The sequence below is a fragment of the Charadrius vociferus genome, unplaced genomic scaffold (genome assembly GCF_000708025.1).
Source record: "Charadrius vociferus isolate BGI_N301 unplaced genomic scaffold, ASM70802v2 scaffold23, whole genome shotgun sequence".
In the NCBI taxonomy this organism is placed as follows: Eukaryota; Metazoa; Chordata; class Aves; order Charadriiformes; family Charadriidae; genus Charadrius; species Charadrius vociferus.
This window is the reverse complement of record NW_009647676.1, coordinates 689,130-710,665: the sequence shown is the minus strand read 5'-3', so window position 1 is coordinate 710,665 and position 21,536 is coordinate 689,130. Positions and strand designations below refer to the sequence as shown.

The following is a 21,536-nucleotide window of genomic DNA, read 5'->3' as shown; positions in this document are numbered from 1 at the left end:
TACAAACGTCACGTTTAAGTTGCATGAAGCTGATGTTTGAACTCCAGTCTTATAAAAAAATATCCATGAAAAATATATACATCTATTCCTTGTGCAACATTTAAAAACTTTTCTGTTACAGCAACAATCAAGAGTTCGTTTGGAAGGCTGGTGGACCCAGTTGTGCTCTTTACTGCTCAGAATTATGAATTCTGAGTATGCCTGAAATCTGCAGTACGCCATGTTTGGGATGTGGCTATCCATCCACCAATTTGAAGTGTAACAGTAACCCGAGAATTTGCAAACAGTGCCCCGACAAACTGAAATCTTTGTTGTTTGGGTGAAGGAAAGTCCGAAAATGAAATGCCCTTAATTGTGGAAAATTACACTTGATCCAGAATAACGACTTCTTCCTGAATGCAGCTGCCAGGCAGCTCAGACTGTAAAATATGAGGTTTTTCCTTTCCATTTTCCCTCATCCAGGACAAACACAGGGATCAGGCCTCATTTATACTAGTAGCATTTACATCATTCTGACAGCACAGTCTTAAGCCAGATGCAGGTATTTACTTATGTCCAGTGCAGGCATTCTTGCATCTCCCAAAACGACAGAGTGATGTAAAGCTCCATAGCATAAATGAAAATTAAGGCCTTACATTCCCAACATTAAAGACATTATGAAGCTTTATTAATTATATTGCAGAGCATTATTTATAATATAACTAAGTATTCTCACAAAGGTAGATCACATTTTAAATTAAAAAGGCATATTACCTTCTTAACACCTTCCTTCCAGAAAGCAGAGTGCAATGAGCTAGTCTCGATACAGCTGCAAATCTCTAACACCATGGTATTACAAACAGGCTTGTTTTCTCCACGAAAAAAAAAATCCATTAAAATGATTTATTTCAAATTCGTGATACACAAGAGCAAATACACTACTGGGATCTTTCCTATCTAAGTAAAATAAAAGATATATTTCAAAATCTAATAAAATTATCATACTTCATCAATACTTACCTGTTCTTCCTAAAATCACCTTTTAAAAATACTGGCAAACACCAGTCATCTCTGTCAGATGTTATTTGTAACAGTAAATCACTTTTTTCTTCCGAGCTATTTCAATCTTTTGTCCCTTCATAATTCTGGAGAGCATCATTCAACAGAGGGTAATATTAGATTTCAAGACTGCCTGTGACAATGAATGCATCTAATTTTATGCCTAAAGCAAATTTACCTGTTCACTGAGCTGTATGACTTGAGTTTCCAAATCTTTATCTGATTTGGATGCTGAGCTGCTTGGTGCAGCTTTTTTTGCTGAAGATGGGCGAGAAGGTGTTGATCCTGGTTTAGAAGCTGGACTGGATTTAGCAGCACCTGAAAAGTACAATAAATAAATAACAAGGTTTATCCCCCTGATAAATACATTCCCATTGACCTGGTACTGAAAGTATTTGTTTTACAGCCATTCTGTCTGTTACTTCAAGGTGACAGTGGAGGAAGTTCCAGCGCTGCTGTACCTTGGGAAAGGAAAAAACACATTTCCTAGCAGTTTTACTTTGAATTTGCTGCTGAGAGTGAAGTAACTCAAATTAAAACAAATAAATATCAAACCAAGAATACAAAGTTCCCTTAGCTGTCAGCAGCTTTCAGCTTTAAAAAATATGCTGTTAACAGACCATTCCTCCAGCCCAATATTTAGTGTACAGATCTTCAATTCCCCTGGAGAAAGACAGATTTGAAAAACGGTGCTTTCCTCATTTTCAAATGTAAACCATGCCTGAGACAAGGGCATTGAAATTCAGGCAGTGCACGCCGAATTAAATCCATCAGTGAACTCACAGTTGCCATAGCGACCAAGAGATGAGTTTTGATCTGCTTCAGTTTTGCTATTTGTTTTTAATTACTTGCACTGCAAATCTGCCAGAATATGGAGCAACATCTTTGCCAGCAAAAATGGCAACTAACAAGCGCGCACAGGTACTCTTTCACAACGCCCGTGGCACGCAAATGCCCAAGCAGAGGAGAGTTTGTATGAAAGGGTTTGCAGTGTCTTCACGCAAACCTCACAGCCAGCTCGCCACACCTTGCTCTGCCTCTCCATCTTTCCTCTCCTTGCTGTTGGCCGTTCAATTAAGTCGCTCAGCCCCAGTACATGAATGCCTGGCTCCTGGCAGTCCACCTTGCCTTGGCTCCCACCAGCGTTGGACTCTGACACGCAGCCTTTTCCTTATTCCCACCAACCAGGAATACATTTCGGATGCAGTGTACATACAAATGGTACAAAAATTGGTTGGGTTAAGAAAACAGAACAGAAACCCAACCTATTTTACTTACTGAGCTGGCATGTGAATCACAAGTCCAGTTCTGCAACACCCACATTTATCACTGTTTCTTGCAAAGAGCAAAATACAGTTGTCCAGACGGGCTCCGTGGCCATTATCCACCATCAAATCCTGTTGGCTCTGAAGCCTGGGACACACGGGGAGCAGGAGAAAGCCCAACTCCAGCAAGCACCCAGCTCTCAGCTGAACTTGGAGCTAGCAGTTCACCAATTCCAGAGGGATTTGCCCCAGCTTTCTCAGCAGCCATCTTCCACCCGACACTGCCACAGCTGCTTCTCCCACAAGATTATTTGATTTATGGCACACTACAAATCATTCTAAGTTGTCATTTCCACAATATATCCCCAGTGTCAGTCAACACTTTAATAAAGCAATTCAGTGTTTTACAAAGGTGTTACTAAGAAGGTATTACAAGGAGGCAGGGAAAGGCAGGAGGGGGAGAAAGATGACTTGTGAGGCTTGTACGACTTGTATGACCAAACTGTGGAGCTCACGCGGTCTCACTGACCTAGAACTGGGTATAGCTGTCCCTTGGAGGAGCTGAAAAGCGATGAGGAAGGACAGCAGCAACGGGTTATTGAATCGAGCTAGCTTAGGCTTTTCTGATTCAGTCACAGGCCTCCCTCTGTAACAAGCATCTCCTCCCGCCTCTAAGGATAACTCTGTATTAACCGTGTCACCCAATGCCAACAGAACATAAATAAACAACTTGATAATTCAGTTGACTTGTGTAAACATTTCTGTGCAAGATGTCCACTCTCCTTTTCTATGCTCCTTAAAATGAGATAGATAAAAAAAATAATTTCTTTTTTAAACTGGTGACTCCAGTCCAGTAAATTCCATGTCTAAACCCTTATAAATTACATACACAAACTCACTTCTAGCAGATTTCAGACACAGTACACAGACTTGCTAAAGTTGAGAAAATTCAACGTTGTGTACACGCCTGAAATTAAACTTCTTTTCACACCATACTTAGATCAACAAAATAAATAATTTGTGGGAAGACATTAAAAATGCCAAGATCTTTTGCTGCTCTTTCCTTCTTTAGGCAATTTCCTAAACTTTACCACCCTGCCTTCATTACACGTTTTCACAAGCTTTAGCACCCTGCCTTCATCACACATTTTCCAGGTTCAGTCCACATTTCGACTAACTAAAAATCAGCTGCTTAAGAGGAGGATTGTTAAGGATTGCCAAGCCACAAAAATAATTTTCATCTGCATTAACAGAAAAACAGAAGAAAACTGGTGTCAAAATATGCAGGATAAACACACATGAAATAATTGCTTTGCCTATAGCATTCTAGTTGGGCCTGAAGTTATTTAGTGCATACTTGTATCACATGCAACTGCAAAAGTTACTCATACAAAATTTAAAATAAAACTGATGCAGACTAAACCAAGGTATCAACGTTTCTTTCTTCTCGTATTGTATACCTACAAGACACAGTTGAGGATATCAACTGAAAATTAAATGCTATAAAACAAGCTATGGACCTTCAGATGTGAAATGTTGGCTGGTTGACGCAGCTCCCCCATCTACTAACTACCTTTCTTCTACCTGAAGGCAGCACTGGACCTTCTCTAGGCAGCACGCACCTGCACACAAGCACAGGAGGAGCTGCTCATCTTTTCTAGGACAGCATCCCCTGGCCTATCAGCTCTTCACCATTTCTCCTGGGAGGTCATGGTGCAAGACCTAAGCAAGGCACGTTGGGCAGCCACGGCGTATCGCTGCCTTTCATGCTGCACAGCCCTGCAGAGCGAGCTGGTTCTTTGTAGATCAGGCTACTGATCACAGGAAGCCAAATCATTAAGTACACACCTCTTTTTAACCTGCAGAGAGAGTTAAGGGCAGAGCAGGCACAAACATCTAATCCCCAGGTATTCTCTCTTATTGGCAGCTGAGGGGCCCCGCCAGAGCGTGCTGAGCAAGCCACATCACTACTGCCTGCAGACAGAGAGGGCTGGATACCACCGATACACCGCATTGCATTCTGCCCTCCTTTGAAAACAACAAAACCCTTTGAGTTTCTACAGCACAGTGTTACTAAGTTCAGGCAAATCAAAAGAAATCGACTTTCGCTCCGCTGCTCGGGATCAGCTTTTAAATGAACGCGATATCCCCATTTCAGTAGTGCAGATAAAAACCAGCTAAATAACCTGAGCGTTTCAGACAGTATCAGCAACAGCTGGATGGAACTTAATTGCAACAGAGATTGTCTAGGGATTTCTAATTTAAAATTTCCTGAAGGAAAAAAAAAAAAGCTTTACTGCACACTTATTCTGAAACATCAGTTTTAGAATCAGCTCAGAGGTAAGCCTCTCATTTCTAACAGAAGCTTAATTTCGTAAAAGAATTAAAGGATGCTGGTTGGTAAAGTAGTGCGAAGTACTTGAGACGGCCAGATATCTAAACAGAGATGAAAGATCTTGGTAGACTTAAAGACGTTGCTATCAAGCACCACGATGGCTTTGCAGTCAATTAGTGCAAGTGTGGAATAACTCCTAATGCATTGCTCAGAGGGACTATATAATCCAAGCAGTTTAAATTCTGTCCAATGTCATATCTTCTATGGAAATATTTATAGATAACCCATTTACATATTCTGAGAAAGCACAAAAAATTATACAAATATTTTATATACAAGATATCCAACAACCAGCTCTTTTCACTGATCACAGAGAACTGCATTGTAATCAGTGCCATAATTGCTACCCATTACCAACTTCTTTTCAAGCCTACTCTAAACGTTCAAAAAGAAATGCAGAGCCCTGCACCTGGAGAGGAACCACCCCATGACCCAGTACATGCTAGCGGCCAACAGTCCAGAAAGCAGTGTGGTAGAAAAGGACTAGGTGGTCCTGGTGGACCCCAAGTAGAGCACAAGCCAGCAAGGCACCCTTGCAAGCAAGGAAGGCCAACAGCCTCCTGGGCTACATTGGAAAAAGCACTGACAACAGGTCAACAGAGGTGACCCTCCTCTTCTACTCAGCACTGGTAAGGCACATCTGGAATGCTGGGCCCAGTTCGGGGCTCCCCAGTACAAGAGAGACATGGGCATGCTAGAAAGAGTCCAACAAAGGGTCACAAAGATGACTGAGGGACTGGAGCACCTCACATATGAGGAAAGGCTGAGAAAGCTGGGATCTTATCCATACCCAAAGGGAGGGTGCAAAGACAACTGAGCCAGGCTCTTTTCAGTGGAACCCATTCAAAGGACAAGAGGCAACCGGCACAAATTTAAATACAAGAACTTCGGTTTAAATGTAAGAAAAAAAAATCTCCACTGTGAGGATGATCAAATACTGGAACAAGTTGCCCAGAGAGGTTGCAGCATATCCATCCTTGGAGATGCTCAAAACCCCACTGGACATGGTCCTGGGCAACCAGCTCTAGGTGATTCTGCTTGGAGCAGAGGGCTTGGACTGGACTATCTCAGAGGTTCCTTCCCACCTCCACTGTTATGTGAGAACATCTATTAAGACATGCTCTGATTTTAGGTCAATGCGGGGTCCAGTTGGAATTTTTTTAAGCAGTATCACAGCTGCTTCAATTAGCACCTGGATAATTTTTTTGTACCTGCCCATATTTTTCCCATCTCTGCTAGTTTATAAGTTCACAGTTGAGAGACAAATTCTTTTGCTCTAGTATGCAAATAAGTTAGATGAACCGGCTCTGAAATGCATTATAGTTTTCTACCTGTGGTGCTCCAGAAACAATTCCTAGTCAGTCCATTATAATTAAATACATGTCCCCCCTCCAGTTTCAGCTTTACTATTCTTTTTGCTAAAGATATATGTTTTACAAACAGATGTATGCTTCTGAAATTTAAAATTGGCACTGTGCAGGTTTTGGGTACAACAAAGCTAGGCTGTGAATTCCAGGTCCTTTTACATCACAAGTGCAGTCTTGCAGGCAAGAGACCTATTTAATGTTTAGAGAGAAACCTTCCCTGGAGCTATATGAGTAATTAGTATGCTGTTAAATATTTATGTAAAAATTCCAAGGAAACACGTGCATGAATACAATGTGGACGTGCGTGAGGAGGGCGTGGAGAGCAATGGAAGCCCTGAGCAAGCGTAAGACTTGGTTGAGCCCTCACAACCACTGCTTCAGTGGAATTTGGGAATCACTCGCAGTAGATATTCAGTCACATTAAAGTGCTTCACAGTGAATATTTCTGACTCATGCCACAGAAGAAAAAACACACCAAGAGGCCACAGAGCTAGCAATTTCTTGATGAGCTAAAGAAAAACCCTCCACCTAATTAAACCAAATGAGAGAGAATGGTAAACGAATGAATTTTCACGCATGCTTATTGTTGCAGCTACACTGGGGGGCTAGAAAATGCTCAATTTAGGGATGCTTAATGGCATAAGTGATGACAAATGATGCTTAATGGGAATGCAATGACCTCGGACAAAATCTGACTTGACTTTCAGCATCCCAACGTGCTGCAGTGCAGCCGCCTAATTATTTTGTGGCACTAACCTCCCTGGGGTGGCAGGACCCCTCTGTCCCCTCAGCTCTCCATACCTCCACTGCTGTTGGCTACAGCACAGTCTGATGAGCTCTATGTTGACCATCACTGCCAGATAGCTGGCAAAGAGAAGTGTGTACAAATACTTGAAACTGAAGCATCTTTTACAAATTTCAACAGAACTATCCAAGCAAGAACATCCAACAGAGTCCACTTGTCAGACAAAAAAGTTTTCTTGATGGCACTGCTCCCTCAGTTCATCTTTAATAGAAGATTTGATAGATGAGAACTAACTCCAGCTTTTCCCCCCAATCATAAATGAAGATTTTTTAGATTTAAAACTTTTCTTTAGATTTAAAATAACCAACATTTTAATGGCAACCATTATTTTTTCTCAGCTGAAGCCTCTATTTTCTCTAGAAACAACTTCATGCAAGCATTCATCTTCAATACATGACACTGTTCCATGTAGGCTTAACAGAAGAATAAAATGTAAAATTTGGAATGCTCTTATACTGCATTTTATAAAATTCAACTATCTGTTTAGCTATACAGAAAAAGCAGTCCCAAAAGTTAAATATGAAAGAAAAATATGTGAAGAATAGCATATTGAAATACAAAAGATCATGCAAAATTTAAGCAAGACTGGCATTCAAACCACACCCATAACACACCAAAAATTAAGACAGCCATTTTCACCACTGTTTTTTCAAACACAGTCTTTCTAGAAAAAAAGGACCCAGGTCCTGTGCTGCAAGCAGCACTGCTTCATGGTCTTAAATTCTCGCGCTCAGTGGGTTTAAAAATTAAACCCTCCTCATGCTGGCAGAGGGGGTGCGTCTGTATTAAGGCTCAGACACTTTCCTCTCTACCTCCCAAGACCAGCACTGTCACTGCACATGCTGTTCCCACCGGCTCGTACAATTCCTTGGCCTCGTATGAACTAGGCACAAAAGCATTTTCAGTTTGTTGCCCCACGGCTCTTCCCATCTCCCACTCTGCCACGTCGTCCCCGAGCACCGCACCACTGCAGGCAGAGGTTACCATCACCAATACTGACTGCCTGCCACCTGGGGAAAAAGGTGGTACGTTTTGGTGAAAAGCAAAGGGAAAAAAAAAGAGGGTTGGAAGGAGCTCGAGTCCCTCAGGAGTCCTAATCGTATCAGTAGTTGCTAAAATAAAGACTGGTTTTGTCAAGTATTTTTATCCCTCAAAATTAATTTACAGCACATCTGCCACAGTAGGATATACCATTTCCCTAAAGAAAAATTGGTATTTTTCTTGCATAATTGGGTCTTTGATAGCACGCACATTATATATAAACCACTCGTGCACAAACAGTTCATTCTGCCCTGGTTATTTTCCCTGTCATAACGTGAGTATTTTTAGCCCTCATGTGATCCTCCAGTATTTTCCAGCTCTGCTTTAGTCATCCTGCTCTCACTGAATATTTCAAACTAAAACATCTAACAGCCTTCAGATCTAAGAACCTCTTGCATTTTTAGTTTCTATGTAAATAATTAATTTTATTAAGCTTTCTTTTACCCGTGTATTTTTGACACCTCACACCCATACACAAAGCAGCACTCCATGAAGATTTGCTCTGACACACAGGAATACTTACATAAGACACTCAGCTAAAATTCCGACAACCTGATCACCATTTTCAATTTGATCAGATGAAGCTTTTTCTGCGATTTTCCACAGGGAGCATTAGAACTGGCACAAACAACAGTGCCCTAATATTTTAATCCCTTACCATAATTTCGACTCTACATCTGTAGGCTGTTTACTGCTGCATTAGAGAAGAGCGGAGGCTGTAGGGGATCGAAAGGCAGCTTAGGGCTGGCAGATGGCATTATATCTAAAAGCAGCTGTGGTGCTGTTGGCAGGGAGCCGGCAGTGGTGGTCTGTGCTGCTGGCTCCACTCCTCGAAGGATGAAAATGTACTCGTTCCCCCAGCAGGGAGCTGCATTTACCTGGCAAATCCTTGCTGCTCCTACTATTTCTAGAAGCAGCCTTTTACATGTGCTACCGAAGGCATCCACCCTCCATACAGACATCAGCTCGACGACAAATCGGCTCTGTCTCTTAAGGAAGGGACGAGGCAATGCGAGGGTGGCACAGCAGATTAGTTGTAGGGACCTATTTACGCTTCCATTTCCGAGCTGCATTAATCCTTGACCTGTGCTGACTCCCCAGTCGGATCGCCTTTGGGAGGGGTAGGGCCATAGCTGTTGTGCTGCTCCCCGGTTAACGCAAAACCCAGGCATTTTCAGATTTCTCGAGTTTCGGTTTGTTTTAAAAGCATTTTTTAAAAAATGAAATAAAGACCACACTCAGAATTTGCAGAGCTATAGGTAAATACCCATGTATAGGTACGGAAAGCAGCTACCTGATACCATGGGTCTTGTCAAGCTTTAATGTCAGATTAAAATACCAAAAATAATTCTAACTCATGGCAGCTACCTTTTTGGGTAAGCTTTCAGAGCGGGCTTTAGGGATTTGACCCCTTTCTTGTTAATTGAAAGACATATCTTAGTCCACTGATGAAAATACAGAGTTAGAACAGAGTGTTATAAAGTAGTTACGAATAATTAAAAAGATCAGCACCTCCTAAATCACTCAAAACCAAAACTCTGGCTAAGGGCACTGGAAGAGTTATTCTGTGGAACAACAGGAATCATTCGAAACACATAATGAAATTAGTAAAATATAAATTTCTAAAGGAATAATTTATTTAGCTATTTGATCAATTTAGAATAGGCATATTTAAAGGTCTGCCAAAACAAAAAATACAGTATGAATGAGTATCTGTATGTCTACTTGCTCCTGTCACTAAACAGTAAGTGCATACATTTATGTATGTTCACTGCACACCGTTTAAAACCTTTTGGATTATGTTGCAAGATTTTCTGGGTTCTTTATTTTCTCTCACTACTGTTTCTTTTTGTTTCATTAATGAACTGAAACAAGACAGTAGCAAAATTTCAAAGCCTCAGTGCTAATGTAGAGCAAATCACACAAATTAAAAGTGACATTAAAAAAAGAAAACGTACAAAAGAGGAGAGCCAAGCTCCTGTGGCAAACTGCTACAGACGCTGGCAAATGCTTGCTGCATTGGTGTACGAGGTTATTGCATCAAGCAGCCCACAATGTTTACTCCTCCCACAACAAAGTCAGTGGAAGTAAAGCCATACCCAAAACCTCAGCCATTTCACTGAAGACCCAAGAACATAAAATAACAAAATAACCAACATAAAAGCTATAGATAGCAGCTTGAACTACGCCACCTGATGTTGCACTTACTCATGGGCATGTATTCCCTCTTTGCACTTGTGTCATCAAGAAAGACAAAACTCCACATGGGGTGGGGAATTCTTAACCTGCTGCAGGAGAACTCATGAGACCTTATCTTTCTTGACTTTTTAGTATAGATAGCTAAGTTTGTTTTACTCACATGTGCACATTATGATTCCTGTAACAACTGTAATGAATACGCCTTCATTGCCAGGTAAGTGCGTGTGAGCATGCACAGACACACATACACAACAGAGGTACAAAAGCACATCTTTCATGGTAACTTCCCAGCTACCCAGGACTTGCTTCCACATCATCCCAATTTACTCCCAAACAGGAGGAGACAAGGCACACACAAAGCTTGCAGATGCATACGGTGCTCCTCCCAGGGTGTCCTCTATCAACAGGCACCCAGTAAGGGCTCCCACCCTTTCAAGCAATCAGGATACATGACGTGGTGAGATGAGGCACAAAGGCACAACACATCAGTGAAATGAAAACGTGCTCACCCAGAAATTGAATAAACCTAAGAATGACTGACACCTAAATGGAATAGTCCTGTTCTAAAACGCAGGCAGCAATACAAGCTACAACTCTTATTTCACCTAGCATCGTGTAATGTCTACACACCCCACACCCCCAGCTCAACAAAAATTAAACCAGTGTCCTGCCTGTCATGCTTCTGGACAATATTTAAGTTCATAATGAAGGAAGCTTTCCATGAAAAAGCTAACTTCCACAGCCACAGAATCTTACCAAAGACCATTACATTGTATCTCAGTTGTCCTATTCCATACAAGGGCTGAGGAGGCACAGGACGTGCTTCACACAACCAGCAACGACACGAGATCCCTGCATCATCCTCCATATCAGCTGGCTAGTCCCACTCCAGTAGCTATTTTATATTTCTCTGGGATTTTCACCTCCACAACTTTAATTTGGATGACACATTTGTGACTTTGGTACAAACAGACCATCTGCAAGAAGAACTAACAGGCACAGTAAAGTCTGTATTTAATAAAAGTGTCTTTTCCAATTTCTCAATTGGATAACACCATGACATTAGCACTTGGGGTATTTTTGCTTTCAAAGGGAGTGCAAGACATCACATGGGAAATTATAGCATACCAGGCCCTGAAATTCAAAAGTTTAGACACAAGATGGTGCAAAACAAAGACGTAAACAAGCTTTAAAAGCCCAGAGCAGCACTGGCCTGCTATTAGGTGCTCAATTTCCTGGAAGCACTAATGAGCTGAAGGCAGCTGGCCAAGTATGCCCTGCTTTGACGTCAGAAGTGATCAGAGCAGAACACTGAAATCTGGATGTGATTCCAGAGCATAAGCCAGCCTAAAACGGAGTGCGCCTCATACCTGCCCCTTCCCTTTGCCAGCACTGGTGCCTATCTGAGCCTATGAGAAGACAGGTCACAGAATTATGCCAACTGAAAATTAATCATTATTTGAGGACTGGGTTAGCATGAATAAAGTAAACCCAGGACAGAACAATACAGACACATATAGGCAATCAACCCCAGTAACACTTGTTTAGTCAATATTTGAGAATATTGAGAATATTTTGAGAAAAAAATTAGCTGCTCTCCTGTTCACTTAACTCTCAGTTAAAAAATGGCATCTGCTCAGCGGACCACTCGTGCCCATATTATATAAACACCAAAGTTCAGGCTTAGTCCTTTGGCCTATTCCAGAAACACTGTCGTGGTTTAACCCCAGTAGGCAGCTGAACCCCACACAGCCACTCGATCACTCCCCAACCCCCTGGCAGGATGGGGGAGAGAACCAGAGGGGCAAAAGGGAGAAAACACATGGGTTGAGATAAAAGACAGTTTAATATGTAAAGCAAAAGCCACGCACACAAGCAAAGCAAGATAAGAAATTCATTCACCACTTCCCATCGGCAGACAGACGTTCAGCCATCTCCACGAAAGGCCCCGACCTTTCTCCTCCTTCACCCTAGTTTTATTGCTGAGCATGACGTCATACTGTATGGAACATCCCTTTGGTCAGTTGGGGTCAGCTGTCTCAGCTGTGTCCCTGTACCAACTCCTTGTGCACCCTCAGCCGACTCACTAGCAGGGCAGTCTGAGAAACAAGAAAGGCCTTGATGCTGTGCAAGCACTGTTCAACGATAACTAAAATATCCCTGTGTGGTCAACACTGTTTTCACCACAAATCCAAAACATAGCACCATGCAATCTCCTATGAAGAAAATTAACTCTGTCCTAGCAAAACCCGGTATAAACACAAAATAAAAAATTACAAGACAGAGGTATCTTTGAGAAAAAGCAATAGCTGTGTGTTGCTCACTTAAGAATACTAGTGTACCTGAACGATAAGCACGTATAAAACCACAGATTGATTAATTTTTTCCTTCTGGGCAGCCCTTAAGATTTGGAAACATTTCACTCACCATAAAAATTATTCAATAAGAAATCAGCCTGTGCTAGCAATTTCCTGAAAGGCTGGAGGTGAGAGAGAAACACGCTTCATTTAATGTTCTTGAATACACTTACACACACCACATTCTTTGACAAGAAGGTTAAATGCCTTTGTCTCCACTATCAGACATCGTGAGAATCCACATCATTCACATCAAGGAAGGATTCAGTGGGGGAGACCCTACGCCCGATAGACCTGGGCCAAACTAGAGCGCACCACAAGAAATCAACTTCTGCCATCTCAGATGCTAAGCCTATGACCAGGCAAAAAGAATGGCCCACCCACACGAGGAAATAATTTTTAACTAGTATTTACGTAAAATGGATCACAGTTTATAACAGTCTTCAGAGACAGAAATGGAATTCTTGAAGATGCAGAATACCTGCAGTCGGAGAGTTTGCGTGGTGAGACTTTTTGGGCAGGTTGAAGATTTGTTCACCGGGATCGGGTGGGGGAAGAGCATCTTGGCCTTGTCGAGCTTCCACAGGATCATACTCCTTCCCATCATAGTTAGCATCAAAGAACTTCTTAAACCATTGAATGAAATCTAAGTTGTCTTGGAAGCGCCCTTTGACCAGTTTTTCCACGGGAATTACCTGAAAGGTAAAATAAAGGTTCCGATAAAATATCATCGCCATTTTTAAATATAAAAACTACACTTATTTGAAAATAATACACACTTATTTGAAAAAAATCTACTGATTGTATCAGCATATATTCAGTTCTCTGCCATTGTTTTCTTCCTAACAGAAAGGAAATTATGGTAGATTTGGAAGTGCTCATAATAAGAAATAAAACCAAAATAAAACAAAGACCCAGCCTTTGAAGTGGTACACAGTGGGTGTATTTAAGCCTTTATAACTGCTCGTCCACAGACTTACTCCTTTCTTATTGCAGTGACAGCCACGATGAATGAAGCTGCTCTGGGAGTAACACTATATTCAACTAACTAGGGATTTCTGGTTTTAATGGACATACTAAAAATGAACAATTCTTCAAAAGGTCCAGACGGGAGTTTCTTGCTCTCTGTCCTACTGTTTGAACTACAAAAAAAACCCAACAGCTTTTTCAAGACATGCTGAAGTTCAAACCAACCTACATTTTGGTAGTACATGTTCATCATATGAACTAACCCTGAGGTTTTAACCTTGTAATTTTTTTCCATTCCATATATAGCTATACATGAAACAGCTTGGGGACACACAGAAGTTGGCTAAAATGCCTATAAAGTTTTAGTGAAACAGAAGAAAGGCTATGAGGATGTCTCCATATCCATACCCTGAAAAATTTTTTCGCAGAAAAGCAGCCTCGGGCCAATATGGCAGTGTAAGGAGGTGGTTCAGCATTGCTCTGCAGGAGGCTCAAGCTTCCCAGACATTGTGGGCAGACAGGGACTACGAAGGGAATGCTGCAGAAAGAGGGCTGCCCTGCCTTGCTTAATTCATGCAGCTGATTAAAGAGCCAAGTTAAACAGATCTCAATGCTTCCTGAATGCATTCAATTTTCAGCTGGGAAAGGAGTACCTAAAACCATTGCAATTTTCACTTCTTCGATGTTAAGACAACTGTGCGGCATTTTATAAGTCTATGATACTCCTACAAGGATTAACATTGCATTTTGCTTGTCCTTTCAGGTTGTTCCTTTTGTATCTTAGTTCTGCATTGAGAAAGTATAGCAACTTTGCTCCCTACAGAAAAATAGACAATGTTAACTTTATTAGGCTTTCCGATGTTTCACAACAAGTTACACTGTAAATAGAAGCATCCACAACATTTCAGGAAATAATGAGCGTTTTCCACTGCTTTAAAAAAAGTCTTACGGGACTCTCTATTAAGACTGTTTAAATTTCAGAATAAAGCAACACTAAAAGGCAGAGTGAAACCTCAAAAAGATATACAGGTAGTACATCTGTGTAAAACAAAAAGTATGACAATATAACTTTCATTATTCATTTTTATCGACACAGTAATTTATACTGGTGAGCCCATCAAACTCACACATTCAAGCACATACCAATACCTTATGACTGAACAAGCCATGTTCTAAGAGCTCTCCATTCTTAACTTTACACGATCACATGTGCTGGCCAAAGTATCAAATAATTGGATAAATTATTCTAGCTCTTGAATACTTTAAATTCCCTAAATCCCATTTTGGACAAGAAACATGGAATACTTAAAAGAACAGTATATTTCCAAGTTACTTGGTTGGAAATTCAGGTCACTAGTAATTTTACTGTATCTAAAATTAAGGTTCACTGACAGTAAGGAATTTCCAACACATGGTATTTTATCAAAAGGGTCTCTGATATTAAGATATAATGAGCTAGACTGCACAATTCCTCAGCAGACACATGGACTCAATTTTCACTTTGTACCTAAATGGAGCATGCCAAATTTCTTCCTTCATGCCTAAATACCCTTTTCAGATAATGAAAGGTCAAGAAGAACGTTTTCACATACAACTTGTATGCCAGTTCTCAGTCCAGAAGTTGAAAAAGTGGACTTTAAGTATTTTGAAGTTTATTTCCCCTATTTACTGACCTCACCCAGTTTATATAACTTTTGAAACTTGTAGTGATTGAAATACAAATACAGAATTGCCTACCTTATCCACATTCATTCTTTTAAATGATGCTTGCAGAAGTTTGAAGTTGTGAATGTACTCATGCTCCAGCTTTGCTTGAAACTTTACTTTCTTCAAGCTAATGCACCCTGGGAACAACATGTCCATGAACTGGCAGTAAGCTGCTCCTATAACAAGAGAATGCATTGACGTTAATCCAGATGCACCCAGCTAAGACCAAATGGCGTTTAATGTCATTAGCAGAAAGCACGAGCAGAAAGCCACTGTGCTGAATAAGTCCTAGCTGTAATTCAACCTAACGCGATGCACCCAAGATCTACTTGTCTAATGTACGCTGAACAGTGTGACATATTAATGTGGGCTTTTTCCATTCAGTCTGGATGCACGACACGCTGTTGTGTAGCATCTGAAGAACCACCATGACTAATGCAAAGTAAATCTTTCTTCTATTTAAACCCGATGTTCTTGGAGTCCCCATACACAGTAGGACTGTCCATACAGTGAGAAGATCACAGTCAAAAAGGAAATCTCTTAATAAGCTCCCTCAATCCTCACAGCCCTCTACATTCAACCAAGCCAAGATCTTCCTTCTTTTGGCACTTGCAGCTGAATGCCAATCAAGTCCAAGGCAATCATTTAAGATTATATCAAACCATGATTTAAAAAAAAAAAAAATAAAAAATTGTAAAGCTCCAGCTTATTAAAACATCCTAGCCAGTTCTTACCCCTCTAAAACAAACATCTTTACTGATTTTCATCTCCTGAGAAAAGCATTTAAGTAAGCAGACTTTAGCATAGTACACCCATAGATGTCAGAAGTTGGGCTGCCAGCTTTAGCTCTCACTCAAAATAGTAAGATTTCTAAGTTCAACTTTGAGGACTACCTGAAATTACATATTAGTAGGAAGGGGTGCGTATGCCTGTGTGGGTATAACTAACTCAGCACAGAGCTGCAAGTATACAGAAAAAAATTAAGTGTAGTGAGTACAGCTAACAGGGTGCTTTTCCTGTACGCAGGAAGCTTCCTCCTACATTGTCATGTCATTGCCATTTGCAAAATAAGTCTTCATTGTTGACACTCAAATGTTTGGAAAGTAAGGCTGAAAATGTTTGAGGAAATCAGAGGAAAACCAATTTCAGTTCTTCAGAAGAGAGTTTTCTATAAAATGCTTTACACTCAGCAAAGATTCAGTGAAGTCCATTTCTGGAGCAGAGGGCTGCAGAGCGTGCAGCCCCTGAGCCTGAGCATACAGGGCAGGGAAGTGATCGCCCGATTACTCCTGACAAGTCCTATTTCACTTCCACAAGAAGGACTTTGGTGCGTTTAGTGCAGATCAGTTTTGACAAACAAGAGTCCAGTTCTCACCTACCAGTTTAGCTCAGTATCAATGACAATGATTTTTATAAAAAAAAAATAAATAAATACTGCTGAGTGCTCATACAGAAACCAAATTAACAAAGCAGACACCTGGCTTGCCCAGTTTTACAGGAGGGGCAACAATAACTTAAAGTTTAAGACATTTTTCTTCAGGGGTATGCATGTGTTTTGACAGGACCAACTTTATGCATGAGAGAGTTCTCATTCTCTGTATCCACTCAGCCATCATATGAAGGGTTACAGGGCTCATAACTTCCCAAAAGGAGAAGCAGAGTTTAAGAGTGGAATCCAAAAAAGTTTCCCAAAATACTGATAGGAGTTTTGCTAAGGGACTGAATAAGATCAAGCTTTAGTGCAGAAAAATCACTGCCATTTAAAAAAAAAAAAAAAAAAACAACAACTCTTTCCATTGTCTAGCTTTCTGGGGGAAAACTGTTAGGGAAAAAACCCTGATTTTCCAAGGACACCTTGTGCTTAGCTGTTTGCAATGGTTTTGATATGGTTAGGAATCAAAGTAAAATATTCCCTAAAGGAAAAGGAGCCTCCTGGCAAGTTAAAAACATCAGTTGACAAATTTGCATCTTCTTATAGGAAGCTATATAAACACAATTAGTTATTCAAAACTCATCTTTAGCAAGAGAACTGGTAAATATCTGGCAACAGAAAAATGACATTACAATTAAAAGCATGGATATACAGATAAAGCACGGCTCGACTACATTTATTACTATTTCATTTCATGTAAAAAGGATTATTATGCAATCACTTCATGTTATAAATTGAATTTGTTCCCAACTCTGTCCTTTCATCCCCCCCATACCCCAATTATAAGCTTTACTCTGATATCTAAGTAATTGCCTGGAGGCCTTGAAAATGCACTGCACAACCTTTCATCTAGATCCTTTTAGAAAACTAGAAACCCAAAGTGTTCACATGAGATTTCCTCCTTCTGCTGGTAATGCAAATTCCTTCTGCATGCCTTTAGATAGAGTCTTACCAGGTTTAAAGACCCTAGTTAAGGTATTTCCTTGTGTTTCCTTCCCATCGTGCTGGCAGTTGTTTCTGTGCTTTTGCCAGCCGGGAGGTGGTCCTGGGGCTGCACGACACTTGAGGGCAGAAAACACTGGACTACATCCACACGACAGCAGGAACCTGCTCTTTGATACAACACCGAACCCGGCTGCCGGGCTGTTTCCCCAACAGGAGGATTTTATTACACTGGCAAACACAATTCATTAAAATGCTCCTTCCTGAAGTACAGAGGCAACATGCAAACGTGGACTGAACTAAACACTGTAAACTACAAAGAGAGAAAACTCTTCTCGACTCCCAAAAGGGAGAGAACTGCCTAGCACGGAAATAGGAGAAAGTAAAAAATATCATTACAGTCAACTGAGACCACCTGATTTTGGACATCGAGGTTATGTACATACTTAAAATTATATAGGTATGTATTTATAATTTAAAATTTTACCCTCTAAAGCTTGTAGTTATCCCATTGCATTTGAATGTTAAAAATCAGTGCAGCAGAATGGGGATGCTACTTTCTACGCCGCCCATCACTGAGATTTCCTGCAGAAAGATCAGCCCTACTTAATTCACCCAAGACTGCAACACCTTTACCTCACAGCCACAGCATATAGACACGTGGTCCTCTGCATATTGGACAGCACTTTAGGCCTTTTCAATTTACTACACAACAGATGCTTCAGTGCGGGTGCATGGGAAAGGAATATTTTTGACACAACATAAAGTGACAACAGAGATAATGACATCATGGCTTTTGACATACCTCTTGCATAATTTACATGAACAAAAGGATTTTTATGCCACTAAGTTTTATTCAAGATTTAAAAACTTCCCTACATTTTCTGCAAAAAAAACCAACCCAAAAAACTTAACAAATCTATACAGAGGAGTTGCACACATACTACCCGTCCAGAATGGCTCTCACAATAAATCTGTCTTTAAGACCAAAAAACTTTTGTGTGCATAAACAGGCCTATACACACACACAAACAGAAATAATTTGAAATCTACTCAAACGAGAGATGAAAACTACAGCTGGTAGCACTGCAGAAGAGGGATCAATGTTACAAACCCCTTATCCTGCATTAGCTAACAAACATTTTAGAGTCACTGGCTAAAATTCCATTTGTGTTTTGATCTAGAATATTGATGCAGCCATTAGTTACAGAAGACATCCACAGGCCAGACTCCAAAACCAACCCGCAAACAGGGCTGTGCTGGATTACACCCCCAGCAGCCTCTGCTTTTTGGCCTCATCAGTGAGTGGAAAGAGCCCAGCAGTGTTACAGAGTTTGCAGGTGTTTGCCGGGCTCCCCACAGCAGGCTGAGGGCAGAGCAGGCGGCAAAGGACAGCGGGGGGACTGCACCCACCAGTGCGGGAGGGGAAGGGATGCTGGGGCAGAACAAAGACACAAAAGAACAAATCAAGAATTAAAGAGGTGGTTGTTTAAAGCTGTTACAATTGAAGAGTTTTGCAAAACGCAGTGGTAAAGCTAGAAGCTTCTACCCAGTCTATAAAAATCACAATGTTTTTACAGTGTTTTCAGAGTTGTAGATAATCTTTCGCTAGTTCCCCCTGGCAGTAAAGAATGCTGAAGTCATTCTAGCTTTTGCCCTATACTTTTATTTCCCTGCTTCTGCATTTCCTTCGAGACTGTCCATACTGACTTACAGTTTGATCTGAAGCATATGCACTCTGCATCATTACAGATTTTCAGTTTTTGTCCTTTCTCCTCTTCCACCTGGAGGCTGATGAATCCAAAAAAGCAAAAAAGTATTTTCTTGATAATCACAGGTACTTCCACTTCTAACTATTTAAAGCACAAGGAAATTAAAGGAGATAACAATGAAAACAAGAGAATCCTGTTTTCCTGCAAGTTTTTACTGCTTGGTAAACCTCCTAGATTTCAGCTGGAAAGAAAGATCAGATCCTTGCTATTTTTGGCATTTATGTTTATATATTTATAAAGGAAAATGAATGTATGAATGTATTTGCAAACTAACTTCTTTAAATATACTATATTGAGTACTTAGTATACTAATAAAGTATCTAGTGGAAATACTGTAGTATAAGCTCAGGTATGCTCAAGTTAATATTTGTCCCCTAGAGGAGTCAGGTCAATCCTTCACATCAAATGTCAAAAGACGCTGTTCCTCTCCATTCATCCCTGCAGTGTGTCGGAGCAAGATCCCAGAAAGTCACATAAAACCACACTAGCCGACATGGGAACACAAAGGGCCTGTGAAAAAACAGGGCCTGCCTGTGTGTGGGGCTGCTTTATTTTAATACTGTTGTCCAAACCACAGCAAAAGGAGTTTGACGCTGCACTAGGCATTTGATACAAAAGCTTATTAAGAATTTCATTCTAAAATGGCATGCAATTCAGCTTGAAACCTTTTAACCATGCCTCAGTTTCATTTTCACTTACTCTATTTTGAAAAATCCCATTTGGGAAAAAGGCTGACAGTATCTTTTTCTGTAATTAGAATTGTTCGTTTGTTTGCTTGCTTGCTTTAAGGAAATATTGTTCAGATAATCTGAAAGCATATATCCAGTCACATCAGATACAAATTCCTTCAAATTATTCATTCCCTCCAAAGCTGCAACAACCTGACCAGGCATTTGGAAAATACAGGATGATTTGTATGCGTATTAGTCATCAGCACTTCAGTTCACTGGAGCAATGGTTGCTAACACTGATGGGAAACGGCACACACCCGGTGTTTCTGTTGCTGGGACAACAACAACAACAACCAAAAAAAGGCAGTAAATTGCAATGAGCATGTGTGACCTAATAGTTTTGATAAGAAAGGGGAAAAAAAACCTCAAAGCCCAGCAATCATTGTTTACAGTACAGCAGCACTTGGGGCTCGCCTTTTACCTCAGGCTTCCTAGAATTGCTTCCGTGGGACCGATGCCAAGATAGGTTTTTGACTCAGATATCGTAGTATAGATTTTCATTTAGATTTCAAATATATGGGTGGTTCTGTTATGCGACTGAAGGTTTTTTTAAACTGGGCATGTCTGTGAGCATGAAGTTGTGTTACATACAGCCACGCGTTTAAGAAATAGCTCAATTCATGTTGAGCACTCCATTGGAGAACAGTCTTCAGATTCCTATTTGCATTTTCAGCAGCATCTATATGACCTAGGTCAACACAATTCTATTTCTCCAATTAAAAAAAAAAATAAAAAAATTAAGAGGTTTCAGCCCATTTCCTGGTGAATGTTCAAGCCCATATTGATTTACTGCCTGCTTCGTTGTAGAAAAGCAAGTGTTCATGGGGCTGCGCACCAATGAAGCCACTCTGGCCTGAGCCCTTCCCAGCAACAGTCTTGGGAGGGCACTTAAAAAAAACCAAACCCCAACAACAAAACAATCATAATTGATGCAGATTAGAGCACAGCCCTGCACTCCTGCACAGAGTTGCATGAGCACAGCTGCCTCAATGAGGGCAGAGTGAGCGTCCGCATACAGATGGGAGCTTCTGAAAGCAGCGCTGCCACCACCAAAAATAGCCTACAGAACTACGTACCCCCTACCAACCTCACCGATGGTCACTGAGATACATGCGTCTAAATGACATCTGCTTCAGAAAGTCCTGTTGCACACAGGTGGGACGTTTCTATGACATAATCCAGAATACCCACTGATCATTTTAAATAATGCAAGTGGGAGGGAGGCTTCCCCTGTGTTAACTTGTATTCTCTTTTTCTTAAATATGTAAATCTGTAAACCTGCTTATAAATTATACACAGCAGAGTTTTTAATACTTAATTTTTAGCAATAATTTATTTTGGAATTCATTAATTTTTAAACAGGAAGATCAGAACAATTTCAAAAAACACAGTTCCCATTTAACTTAAAATAGCTGCGTAACTCATCATGCCTAAAAAAAAAAAGCACGCAAAATCTAACAAGCTCTTTCAAAAGCGGGAAGATCAAGCAACTGACTGTGAGTGCCAGGAGTAATTA

The 21,536-nt window shown here is 40.7% G+C and overlaps 1 protein-coding gene across 1 annotated transcript in view; it reads right to left on the bottom strand.

The window, feature by feature from the left end:
• Positions 1 to 21,536, bottom strand: part of MAPRE2 (microtubule-associated protein, RP/EB family, member 2) — a 74,034-nt gene that overhangs the window by 10,199 nt on the left and 42,299 nt on the right. Inside the window, exons 3-5 of the mRNA XM_009881117.1 lie at positions 15,174 to 15,319; positions 12,949 to 13,162; positions 1,217 to 1,356 (exon numbers count right to left, since the gene is read on the bottom strand). Coding sequence (XP_009879419.1) covers positions 1,217 to 1,356; positions 12,949 to 13,162; positions 15,174 to 15,319 — 500 coding nt within the window. The remainder of the gene's footprint in view (positions 1 to 1,216; positions 1,357 to 12,948; positions 13,163 to 15,173; positions 15,320 to 21,536) is intronic.